Source organism: Apiotrichum porosum (assembly GCF_003942205.1).
Source record: "Apiotrichum porosum strain DSM 27194 chromosome Unknown scaffold_13, whole genome shotgun sequence".
Lineage (NCBI taxonomy): Eukaryota > Fungi > Basidiomycota > Tremellomycetes > Trichosporonales > Trichosporonaceae > Apiotrichum > Apiotrichum porosum.
Genome location: NW_021167120.1, coordinates 379,057 through 391,412, shown reverse-complemented (window position 1 = coordinate 391,412; position 12,356 = coordinate 379,057). Strand labels below are relative to the sequence as shown.

Sequence of the window (12,356 nt, the reverse complement as noted above, 5' to 3'; positions counted from 1 at the left end):
CTAAGCGAGGATGCCAGAAACACATTGCTACCGGTGACCGGTGACGACGTTGGAACGTAGTGTGTTTCTCTCGGGCTCAGGGCGATGCCACGTTCACGACGGCCCACGGACCTCCTGGCGCGCATGGGGACGGAACGTGACTGCAGTGACTGAACGCCTCCTGCATCCTGGCTCACCCCATGACTGACTGGCTGACATCAGAGCCTTGTGGTGGTGATCAGCGGTGTGTGTTTGTGGCAGGACCATCCCTCCCGGCTAGTCGACCTGGGCACTGACGGCCACGGACCGAGCACGACGATGGCACCAGTGGGCAGACAGAGAACACCTCGCCATGTACAAAGCCACTTTCGGGTCATGGGGTACAACGAGGACGGGGGTTTGCTGATGGCCGCCCACCTGCACCCCCCGTCCCTCCACCTCAGTCGACTGCCTTTCGACCATCGTCGAGCACGAGCAAGGTTGTTGGAATGCCTGCTGGTAGTATTTGAAGGCCCCACGATTAGGATATTTTGTATTGAACGGAAGGTCAGCGGAACTATTTTGCAATCGCTTACGTGATTGTACAAAGTGGCGACACGTGTGGCTGTCTATGGCACCCTACACCTCAAGCTCTGTCCTCCACTTTGTTTTCAGACACAGCTATTCTCGCCATGCAGAGGTCAGAGAGACTCAGAAACACGAAGAGCGCGTAGGGGATACTCTGGGGGACACTGTGTCCGCCTTCCGCAGCTGCCAGCGTCAAAAACCCGCACAGGGCCGCACGGTTGGGTCCCGATAGACGACGCAATCCCGCCACGACGCCGGTGACAAACGGTAAAACGCACTCACATACTGCACTATGCCCCTGGTACCACAACAGTCCCTGGTACGAAGACGGTCAAGCTGATTCTGAGGTCCTATGGGCGTCTTTTCCGTCGTGGGCAGCTGCAGCTGGCTGCTGGAGGCGCAAGACAGGACGCTAGTCCATCGTCGTGACTTGCCCGCATCGGGCCTACAGGTGCCAGACTATGGACATGGAGCGCCGTTGGCCCTAGATCCCTCATCGGATGCCAAGCGCTACACGCACTGTTCGTGTAGGATATGCTTATCGTAGAGCCGCTCGTTGCCAAGCCCTATGCCTCTCCGGCTAGGTACCCGATTGTGTGCGCAGAGGATGGTCTTTAGGCACACGTGTCTCAGCCCGCGTCTGTGCAATCTGTTGCCAGACTGCAGATAACCGCGTTTGCACATGCCGGTGTTGCTATACGTCTGCAACCACTATCGGCCGAATTGGGCGGCCGATAGCAGGAGCTGCTGCTGCTGTTTGGACGAGAGCCGTATCAAGACACCGAGGATGAGGTCTTAAATTAGCTCATTCAGGCTTACACCTGCGCACCACCTAAATTTCTACTACGCATTTCGATGCCACGGACTACGTAGCACTAGGTATTACATGCACTGCCGTGCATATCGGCCGATAAGACACAGACCGTAGTGACGCCTGGCCAGTGGTGTTCGGTGGCCTGGAAACTGTTCATAATCGGCCGAGGTACTGGTCACGGGGATGGTCGCGAAGCTTCATGGTCATGAGAAAGCTTGGGACAAGGCACTGAAAATGACTGAAATATATATAAAACCGCAGCCACCCCTAGGAAACTGGGCAAGCATCGCCCACCTAAAATCGTTCGCCTACCATGCAGCTGTCCAACCTCGCTATCGCTGCCCTTGGCGTTCTGCCACTCGCCTACGGTACCAACTCTTCTTCCTCGGCTTCGGGAACCGCCACGTCCTCGGCAGCCGCCACAGCGTCCTCGTCGGCGTACACTCTCGACGTCAGCTTCCCATCGACAAACGACTGGTGTGCGTGAGCCCTTTCTGGCCGACATGTTATTTGCGGGAGGTGCATTTTCTGACTGGCAGGGGTCCTGGGCATGGAGAACACGGCCACATGGACGTTCACCCCAGAGGACCAGACCATCAACTTCACCATTGTGCTCACCAACCCATCGAACCAATCGCTTCTGTCGCTCAACGGGGACGTTACGGGTACAGTGTGGAGCGTGGACATCGGGTCGTGGCTGGGTAGCTCCACCGACATGGGTGACACCTAGTAAGTGGTTCGGCCGTCGTGGGGGACAAGGGAACGGGAAAAGGAGAAGATGTTGACCAACAAAAAGCGCAAATGGTCTCAAGTACTTTGCCAACCCCGGTGCCGGGTTTGTGCTGAGCTTCCGCGACGCTGAGAATTCTGGTGAGTGCCTATGAGTGTCGAGGTGAGACTCCTAACAGCTCCAGTCGAGTACGGCACGTCGCAGCCGTTCGAGATCAAGGCCGCCAACTCGACGACGGACCCGGCCGCTCCCACCTCGGATACGACCAGTGCGAACACCACGTCTACGTCAAGCGGACGCGAGACTGCGGGCGGTGCACACGGTGTCGGCCTGGTGGCGGTCGGGGTCGCGGGGGTTGCTGCTGCCATTCTTGTTTGAGAAGCGTAGGCAGGGCGAGGACCAGGACCTCAAGCATCGCAGAGCCGGGGAGGTTTGCTCCTTAGCATGCTGCAAACGTAGACAAAAGGTGACTTCAACATACATAGTCGGCATTATGCTCCCTCGAAACAGTTGAAGCCACATCCAACCAGTATTATACATGCACTCTCATATCATCAGACCATCGAGTTCTACCACCCCAAGGCCGCGTACAAGGGTGCCACTCCTCGGGTCCGTGGCCGTGGCGGGTGCGTCAGCAGGGACTGGGGGCCCCAGAACAGTACATATACACCTCACATTGACATCTATGGCACAACATATCCTGCAACACCTCCACACCCGTCATCGCGTAGATTATAGCTGTACAGCGGGCTGTGGTTGCCACCACTTTTCCCGTCCTGACGGCGTACAGTACATTCCAACCACTGCGTCTGGCTGCTACCAGTCAAAAGTGTCACAGGAGGAATGCCAGAGTGGCTGTCTTTCTGCTTGGTCTTCAGCGCCGAGAAGGTTTGACATGAAGAAAAGGAATAGGAAAACAGAAGGCGGTGGGTGCACGGGGCTTATGCGTGGAGCGTGTGGGTGTTCTGGCCACTGCCCCCTCTGGTATAACATCTTCGCAATGCCTAGCAACAGCACACGGTCATGTCTTTGATCTCTGCTATAGGTCGGTGAGATAGAGCAGCGCAGAGAGGAACGAGTATGGCATTTAAAAGCACGCACGGCGCCATCCAACAATTTCCAGGTCTACGGATCCATGGTTCACAGATGACCACATCCCAAGGCCCCGGGGACGGCACCGGCGCCACGCACATGAATTGAGACCGTCTACGGGCGTTTGCTGCTGTTGCTCGGCAGCAGCCGCTTTCACCATTGACATCCCTCGCCAGCAAATGCGAAAAAAACAACAACGCCACAGCCAAAAGAAACACAAGTACGCCGTCGGGGCCCCAAGGCCCCGACCTCGCAGGCCAACGCCATGCCCAAGTCAGCCATGATCAGCGATGAGCCTCCGTTCAGCCATGATCAGCCACAGGCCACAGGCTGATGCGAGGCGATGTTGTGACACCCAGGTGCCGTTACGTCACACGTTTAACGACTGCGGCCCCCCGTTTTGTTTGGCTGACCCTCGCGTGTAGAGGGGTACTCAAAGCTCAAAGTGCGAGAACATGGGCTTCAGCGAGAGGGAAGGTCGTTGGGACACAGCTGTGGACATCACATCAAGTTCGATCTTGACAGCAGGTGTCCCTGCAAAGAGCGCATGCCAGATGGCAGGACGCGCTAGTCTTTGGTACTCTTGGTGTGCTATTGTGTGCTGTTCGTGCCTTCGCACCACAAAGGAGATGCTTTGTTTGTGGGGAACCTCTACGTCACCTGGTCCCGGTCGCGTAAAACATGTGGACTGGTTCCGCCTAGTGTGCATCTATGTGAAAGAGGGTACCAACGTGCCAAACGGTGGTGGGGTGAATCGTCTCGGGTCTCGATGGATGACGTTTGTGCTGGATGGCGGAGCGAGGTGAGAGGCATGAGACGGGGGTTCCTCATCGCGCGCAACGCAATGGCCTTGGACTTTCTGGTCCATGTCGTCTCCTCGCGCCCTGTTCCTTGAAGGCGATGCAGATGGGCCCTTGCTTCGATCTCGTCAGATCGGACCCGAACGACGGACGTAAACTCGCGATGTCGTGTTGTAGGTTGGACACACCGCGCACGGCTGAAAGCTGAATATGTCGAATGTCGTGTCTTCCCACGAAAATAGCATCATTCTCTGGCACGCGTCTCCACAGACAGTCGAAAGTGCGACTCCTGGTCACCAACGTCAGTTACCCAGTTATAACAGTTACGCTCGACCCCCCCTTATTACATGCTACATGGAAGAATCCTTTCCGTGCCGTGCGTGACTGGGGCCAAGCATAACAGTTGCAAGTGTCTCATGCATGCACCCGCACAAAACAGAGCGACAGTGGTAGCTGTTTGACCAAACTGATAAACACCTGTCAACGGCGGCCAAGATCGCGCCAGCATTTATCAATAGCCCCCCCAAGCCCCCAAGCCAAGGCATACAGGCGGCCAAAATGCGACAATCAGTGCGTGCTCAGACGCCACCTAGCGCCACTGGGTGTGCATCCCTGATTCCGGACCCACATCCAGCGTGCGGAGAGCGCGCGCAGCGCGGCAGGCGGGGGGGGCTGTCGGGTGTGTGTGCCGCACGTTTTGCACCGCCACAGAAGCCCATTGACCCTGTGCGTGTGTGGTCTGTGTGTGGGGTGTGTGGGCGCGATGTGAAGCGGGGGTGCAGGGTGATGCAGGGTGAAAAAGAGGGAGAGAGCGGTCTAGACGTGTTCTCTTACACGCCAGTCCCTTTGGCTGCTTGGGCGCTTGGGCGTCCCGCCTGCGGATCCTGGGTGTTGGAGCGAGACCCAGTGACCCAGGGCCCCCCCATTGCGCGCCACCCCTAGTTGCCCACGCCACCCCTGCTGCGGATCGGACACACCAAACACACCCCACACGGCGAGCACGCACACATTCGAGAGAGGAGGTACGAGGTGTTGCTAAACGGGCCTCTCCAGCGTTTCTCGTCGTCGTCGCCGGCATATGACGCGTCCATCGGGTGGGGGGCTTCCCCGCGCGCACAGAGCGTGTACGGTGTCCCCCCCCCCCTCGCGTCCCAGGCGCTCAGGCGTGTGCACCCCCCCGTTCTAGACACACTGTCCACGCGTTCGAGGTCCGCCCCGCGCCCACACCCGCGCGAGCGCGCGCGCGCACCTTCCAACGTATATATACACTTCCCACCGTCACTCTTCCCCCCAACAACTTTCTCTTTCGCTCTCTCCTCCTCACACCCACCACCTACCCAACCACCCAACCAAACACAATGCGCGTCTCCGTCCTCGCTCTCACCCTCCTCGCCTCGTTCGCCGTGGCCCAGGACACCGCCGCCCAGACTGACGGCTCGACTGATGTCGCCACGGACGGTGCCGACGCTACTGGAACCGACGTTTCGGGAGACGCTACTGGTACCGACGTTACTGGAGCTGACACCGTGGCCGCGACTGACGCCGCGACCGACGCGGCCACCGACGCAACCGTTGCGGAGACCACCACGCCTGCCACTGGAGCCGCGACTGGAGTGAGTTCTTTAGTTCTTTTCTTCATCTTCCTTGCTTGCCTCTTCCTCTCCTCCCTCCAGAGGAACGTGTCTCTGAATACGGAGCATGTCTTCATCCTCGCCCTCCTTTACCCTCCCATGTTCCTGTCTTGAGCATGTTTCCTTCTCTCGAGCACGTTCCCCCAATTGGCCGATGATTCGTGGCGAACACGCGCTGACTCTTCCAGGCTTCCACCACCATGACTGGTGCCGTTGCCAGCGCTACCTCCAAGATCGCTTCGGCTGTCAGCGGCGCCTCGTCGGTCGTCGGATCGGTCATCTCGTCGGTCAAGTCGGACTCGACCGCCAAGGGCTCGGCCACGAGCGGAACCGCCGCTGCTTCGGCCACCTCGGCCGCCAAGGGATCGGGCGCCATCAACCTCTCAGGCTCGTCTGTCGGTATTGCTGCTGCCGTCTTCGCCGCCGTCGCCGCCGTCATGTAAGCGCAGCGTTCCCCTCAAGACAAAGCCCTCGCCTCAAAACGCGAAACCAAGCCCTCTTTTCGTTTATTCGTTTTTCTTCCTCCTCTTCACTTTTCTTCAAGACGAGCGACATGTGCACTCCCGTGTGCGCACGACCTCAAGATGAGCCACCTCCCCATTGCACGATACCTAGTTTTACATTATTCAGATGAGATGCAGTTACATGTCGACTTTAAAGGCTGTTTGTTGCACTGCGCCCAACCGCGCTCTGACCTTCTTCGCCTGTGCCACATGCCTTCCTCTGTTGCATGGCCATTCCCCATTCCATGGTCTTCCATCGCGTACTACTCAAACCACTCTACTCTACTCACCTGCATTGATCATGCAACCTGTTCATCTCGCACACATCTACACAGCACTCCCGCACCCCAGTCTCGAGCATCCCCTTTTCTCGCCGTATCGCCTCGCATTCTTCTTAGCCTCACTCCCATTCTGTGAACGCACAGCCTTGCAGCAGGGATATCACAATCGACACGGACCTACGCCTACGCCACTGGGACACACGTGCTCGTTACCGTGAGCCGCGGCCCAGGCGTGTCACACACACACCCCAATCCCACCCGCGTGTGACACAAATCGCTGTTGCTCGCCCCGATATCCGCCATCGCCCTCTTCCGTGAGAGAAAAACACGGCCACAATGGACCGCGCACAGTTGACACTGCATAGTGTACGTACCTCCAGGAGGACAGAAGTGGGAGCTTGCCCTGCTTGCCCTACATCCCTTCCGACTCACAGATCGCACTGGGGAGCCAGTCATTCCACACGCGTCGCGCTTTGCGTTGCTCGACCCTCTCTCGGGGGCGCGCAGAGCGGTGCTGGGGCGTTCTCGGTAGTCGGGACTCGGCTTGTGCGGGCAGAGGAGGGACACGCGGATCGGCAAACGGGGGATGAGTGGGTACCGAGCATCCACTCATCCCCGCTTCCAAGACGCCAGGTTGAGAATTGAGACCAGCGGGCTCCAATCAAGACACAGGGCGGGTTGTCGGTTTGTGAAATCTCGGCAAAACGACAAAAAAGAAGAAAATACCGGGAAACAAAAAACGCGTCGTCGCGTCCTGTCGCCTGTACGCCCTTTTGGCGTCGTGGGCGTGTTGTTTGGCTGGCACGGGGAACGCGACAGTACGAGTTGGTACCTCTGTACCTGCGGTCCAACGTTCTGTTGCTCATGCGAATGAACGTGGGACCAAGGGCATGCCGCTGCCGCTGCCGCGCGGGGCAAGGGGTGTTCCGGGTGTACGAGGCGGTGCCTCATGCTTCATGCCTCATGCCTCCTCACTCCAATGCGAGGCGCTTCCAGACCTGAATGATGGTGGTGATATCCGTGTCTTGCCGGTGTTTCCCGCCAGAGTATGTATATATACCTTCCTGGCCTGCAGATCTCATGCCCGCCTTCCAAACCAACCTCTGCATCACTATTACGCTAACATTATTGACAACAACTGTCTCCAACTGAGCCTGCCAAGTCCACCTTAGACAACCATGGCCACGGCCGCAAGCACAACAGTACCAACAGCGAGGCCCATGCCGGACACGCCTGCGGTGACGTGCGCACCAGAGCTCGCGGTGCCCGAGCTGGTCGCGCCCGTCGAGTTGGTGGTGGAGGAGTTCTTGTGAGTGGGGTCCTCGGGGTCCACGCTCGAGGTGTTGGACTTGACCTCAAAGGCGTCCGAGACGGCGTAAACGGCTGAAGAGGGTATGGTAAGCTACCGTCCACCTGTTTCAGGCTATTTGATCAGAACTCACTTGTCAGGTTGCTGTTCAGCAGAGTCAAGACGTAGCCAGTGCCAGGCTTGAGCCAGATGTCGTGGGCACCGTTCAAACTGTCCATTAGCTCACCATCACTGATCACACCACACCCTGGGACTCCCAGGTCAAGGACTTACTAGCTTCCAGCGTTGGAGCCGACGGACACAAGGCCCGAGGGCAGGGCGCTCATCCAAGCAGCGGACGTCTCGTTGCCGTTAATACCCAGGGCCGAGTTGTTGTTGGAGATGACGACAGTGAGCTCTGACTGGGGCTGGAAGTTGGTCCAGTTCCATGCGGCCGTGTTTAAGGTGTCCAGCACCCCTGCACACCATGTCAGCCTGCCGTGCAGTACTAACCCGACCATCGGGACTGGACCATATCAAATATGTACTCACACCAGTCGCTGGCCTTGGGGAAGAGGAACTCGGCCTTGGCCGTAGCGGTTCCGTTGGCCGTGGTGGGCGTCGAAGTGGAAGCCGCCGATGCCGAGTCGGTGCTGGTCGCGACCGGGGCGGCCAGCGAGAGTGGGAGAGCCGCAAGAGCGGCCATAGCAATATGAGAGAAGAGCATGGTGTATGTGGGTCGCGTGAAGGGGGTATGCTCATCGTCACTTGCCCTCCCCGTCGTTGTCGTTATGTACTCTTCCTTCCTCGCCCGAGGCTGTGCAGCAGGCGGCGGTCGTACAGTGCGGCAGGGCGAGGCGGCGGATTCACGCGACGGGTGGCGTGCCTTCTCGTGCGTACCTCGTCTTGGCACCAACCATTATTGGAACTCGGCGCAGTCAGTGCGCCGAAGCATGGGTGACGAGCACGCACAGTGTATTGGCTTGTCGGTATTGTACAATGACATGCTGTGCCGGGATGCGAACGTTAATGGGCCGCAGCGAGCAGCGACGGCCGGCCCGTCAGAAAAACCCTTATTTTCATCCACATTTCCCACATTTTTGTACCTGGCCAGCTGAAGAGGGATCGACCGCATGGGCCTGCGTCCCCAAACGGACAGCACACTCGCAATGGTTCCTGTGTTCTCTGACATAGGGATCTGATGATCTTCCACGAACGCTGTAGCCCTACCTCGGCCGGCGGAATGTGGCGGACATTGGTGTGATCATTGGGCATTGTGCTTGCACTGGAAGCAGGGTCTTATCGGACGGGGAAGGTTAGACTGGACCTCAACTGGTCAAGGTGCTGTGTGCGGGTCTGCTTGATTTGATCAAGCTTTTCTGGCCCCCGGTCACGCCCACCGCAGATGACAAACGCATTCGACCATTATTATGTAGGTTCATGTGTGCGAGGTTATCCCACACTTCAACAGATGCCCCCAACTACTGCTTTCCTCCGCGAAACATCTGCCAAGGTGCTGTTGTCTTTTACTTTGTTTCCCTATTCCACGCCTCGGCCGATTGAACTAGACACCTCAGACAATCATCCCCATACCCGCCACCCCAAGCAGAGCGAGGCCGATGCTGAACACAGAGGACGAGGGAACACGGTCCGTGCCAGACTTGGCAACGGTGGCAGCTGGGTCCACTGTAGCGTTGCTGGCCTTGATCTCAAACGATGCCGAGGTGGCGTACACAGCTTTCACGCACAGGAGTCAGTACATATGTGTCCGCAGTACTCGCCCGCATCAGCGATATTGCAAAACTCACCAGTATGGTTGTTGTTGGTCAAGGTCAGTACGTAGCCGCCACCGGGCTTGGCCCAGGTCTCCAGGCCGCTGGAAGAGGCGTCAGCGACGCGCACGATGGTTCAAGTGGCCAAGTGGCCTGTTGATCCACTTACCTGACGGGCGAGACGTAGGCATTGATCCCCGTCGCGGGCATTCCAGATACCCAGACCAATGGCGATGTGCCATTCAGAAGGGCAGTGTTATTGTTGGTCACGGTGAGCGTCAGAGTCGTGGAGTTGAGTTCCGGCGGGCAGTTGGTCCAGTTCCACGCCGCACGGTTGTCCTTTGTGAGTGTCCACCAATTGGCCGCCTGGGGGTAGTCGAACACGGCTGCGGGGGGTACGGTGGGAGCATGGTTGCACACCTCGGCTGTGGGGAGGGCCGATGCGGCGGAGGATGTTCCAGCGGTGGCGAGTGGCAAAGTGGCTAGGGCGGCAAGGACGACCTTGATGAGGAGCATTGCAGCGAGCGTGTCCGAGTGCTCAGTGGATCAGCGGATCGCACAATGGAGGTTGCTCAGACTGTCGACTATGTATACTACAGCCAGACGAGGCTAACTCTGTTAGCGGGCGACCAAGTGCCCGCGTGCCGTGAACCGGGACCTCACGTTCACGAGGAGTGCCCAATAGTAGCTCGCAGCACCCGACGAGCAGCGATGGAGCGATGGAGTCGTCGGCGTGCACCTCGTGATCCATCATGGTGCATTGGCTGGGGTGATGGAGCAGCTAGTTGCACCTCGTGACTCGTCACGATGCTTTGCTTGCCGTCGGAAAGAAGATGGTCCAGCTCTAAAGTATCGGAAATCGCTCAGTGTCCACACAAGGTTGCAAACAGCGGCGGGGTTGCCCAACTTGCACTGGCCGGCGCTTGCTCCAGAGATAACATGTCGTCCTTGGCATCCACTGGTGTGTATCTATCAATAAACATGTTAAACGGACTTGGCGCCGCTTGGGCTGGGACGCAATTGGAGAAACACATACACAGCCATGGGTCACGGTGATTTTGTCAAGATAGTGCTTGGTAGTGCGTATTCCCAACGGGAGCAGTTGCATACAGTGGCCCGCGCTACCGGCTCTGTTGAAGAGGCCGCAGAGCGGACGTCGATGGAAAGCAAAGAAGTGTAGACCATGACAGTTTCACTGCATAGGCAACTCTGTCGCAGCAGGGTGGGGGAGACACTCCAGGCCGTTGGACATAAGGATACGATCAGCTCACATCACTCGTGCCGAGGCGTGACCTCACCGAAACCTCTTCCACCAGTCGTGGTTGTATCCAGCAGTGTGACATTCACCAGTCTGGGTTAGTAGCCAGCAGTGTGACAACCCCAAGACTTGGCCTCAAAAGTCAGAAAAGTCAACAGCTTAGATTCAAGAATAACACGTCTCGCTATGTATACAGCATGTCACTCCTCCGTATCGTACAGTGGTGGCGTTTGACAGCCGACAAAGTGTCCCGCCTCCCGCTCCCTCAGCGAGCGACAACGCTGGCTCACTGCTTGGGCTCATCCTGCTTGACCTTGAAGGGTTCCAGGCCCGCCCTCTCGCGGAGGACGGCCGAGAGCGACGACCAGTCCATGTCGATTCCGCCGAGCTCGACCGCGCGCTCCATGTGCTCCTTGGCCAGCGCGATGGTGGGGAGGTTGACGGGGTGGCCGAGGTCGGCGCCGACGTTGAGGATGTTGTTGGCGTCCTTGAGACCGCCTTCGAGGCGGAAGCCGCCAGCCGAGCCAAAGGTGCCCTTGCCAATCTTGTTGCCGTAGGCGCCGTACGAGGGAGTGGGGAAGAAGAGGTCGATGAACTGCTGGAACACGCTGGGGTCAATGTCGAGCGCGTCACCAAGGGCGTAGGTCTCGGCCAGAAGCTCAATCACGCCGAGGATGAGGGCGTTGCCCATGAGCTTGAGGGTGTTGCCTGAGAGTAAGCAGAGGACGACGATGAATAGGAAGAAGAGGCATAGCTGTAGGCCGTTGCGGGAAGACCACAGTAGCTACTCCTCCGCTCCGCGTATCCAGACTCACCCTTTTGCACCTCCTCGCCGAGGTCGAGAACCGCACGGGCAAAGATGTTAAAGAGGGGGCGGACCTTGGCCTTGGCGTCCTTGTTGCCCGCAACGACCTGGATAAGCTTGCCAGCCTTGGCAGCGTCGGGGCGACCAAAGACGGGGGCGGCGAGGTATGCGTTACCCGACTTGGCAGCGAGCTGCTCGAGGGCAACTACGGCGGGCTGTCAGCTGTGTTCCAAGCCGTCACGACCGCGAGTAACGTACTGGAGGTCTTGGGGTTGAGCGAGCTCTGGTCGACAATGACGGCGCCCTTGGCCTTGGCCGTGAGCCTGGTGACCACGTCCGTGGACGCGGCGTCGTTGAGCACGCTGACGAAGATGACGTCGGCGCCCGCGAGCTCGTCGACGTCGCCAGCGGCGTATGTGACACCCTCGCCAAGCTCGGCCTTTACGCTGTCGTACTTGCCCTTGGAGCGGTTCCAGACCGTCAAGGAGCCGCCGTTGGCACGGGCATAGTTGGCCAGGTGGACCGAAAGGTTCTCGCCCATGTTGCCGAGGCCGGCGTACGCAATCTTGAGACCAGCCATTGTTGTTAAGAGATGTGGAGGGTACAGGTGAGAGGAGGTGAGGAGTAGGCGAGTGAGTGGGTGACTAGCTGACAGCTAAGAGTGCGGAGGATGTGGGGAATGGGGCAAACACGCAACGGGGGAGTCACTATATGTAGCTGTCGAGAACACAGTCTGAGCAACGGCCTTGTGAGCGGTGACTAAACATGTCGAGTCGCCGCATGTAATCATCATCGGAAGTCTCCATTCCGTGACGTAGGCGGAGACTAATTTGGGC

General features: G+C 58.4%; 5 protein-coding genes across 5 annotated transcripts; 2 read left to right on the top strand and 3 right to left on the bottom strand.

The window, feature by feature from the left end:
* Nucleotides 1–1,673: 1,673 nt before the first annotated feature.
* EHS24_002565 (uncharacterized protein) lies at nt 1,674–2,468 on the top strand (the record flags this gene model as incomplete). The annotated part of the gene is made up of 4 exons (XM_028618300.1): nt 1,674–1,839; nt 1,900–2,089; nt 2,157–2,230; nt 2,275–2,468. The coding sequence occupies 4 exons, from the start codon at nt 1,674–1,676 to the stop codon at nt 2,466–2,468; spliced, it is 624 nt and encodes a 207-aa protein (XP_028473256.1).
* Nucleotides 2,469–5,340: 2,872 nt separating this feature from the next.
* EHS24_002564 (uncharacterized protein) lies at nt 5,341–6,056 on the top strand (the record flags this gene model as incomplete). The annotated part of the gene is made up of 2 exons (XM_028618299.1): nt 5,341–5,595; nt 5,802–6,056. 2 exons carry the CDS (start codon nt 5,341–5,343, stop codon nt 6,054–6,056), a joined length of 510 nt encoding a protein of 169 aa, XP_028473255.1.
* Nucleotides 6,057–7,565: 1,509 nt separating this feature from the next.
* On the bottom strand, nt 7,566–8,412 carry EHS24_002563 (uncharacterized protein; the record flags this gene model as incomplete). Its single annotated transcript, XM_028618298.1, has 4 exons — nt 7,566–7,780; nt 7,840–7,916; nt 7,980–8,163; nt 8,238–8,412. 4 exons carry the CDS (start codon nt 8,410–8,412, stop codon nt 7,566–7,568), a joined length of 651 nt encoding a protein of 216 aa, XP_028473254.1.
* Nucleotides 8,413–9,258: 846 nt separating this feature from the next.
* On the bottom strand, nt 9,259–9,973 carry EHS24_002562 (uncharacterized protein; the record flags this gene model as incomplete). The annotated part of the gene is made up of 3 exons (XM_028618297.1): nt 9,259–9,422; nt 9,494–9,561; nt 9,627–9,973. The coding sequence occupies 3 exons, from the start codon at nt 9,971–9,973 to the stop codon at nt 9,259–9,261; spliced, it is 579 nt and encodes a 192-aa protein (XP_028473253.1).
* Nucleotides 9,974–11,001: 1,028 nt separating this feature from the next.
* EHS24_002561 (uncharacterized protein) lies at nt 11,002–12,100 on the bottom strand (the record flags this gene model as incomplete). Its single annotated transcript, XM_028618296.1, has 3 exons — nt 11,002–11,423; nt 11,531–11,725; nt 11,779–12,100. The coding sequence occupies 3 exons, from the start codon at nt 12,098–12,100 to the stop codon at nt 11,002–11,004; spliced, it is 939 nt and encodes a 312-aa protein (XP_028473252.1).
* Nucleotides 12,101–12,356: the final 256 nt, after the last annotated feature.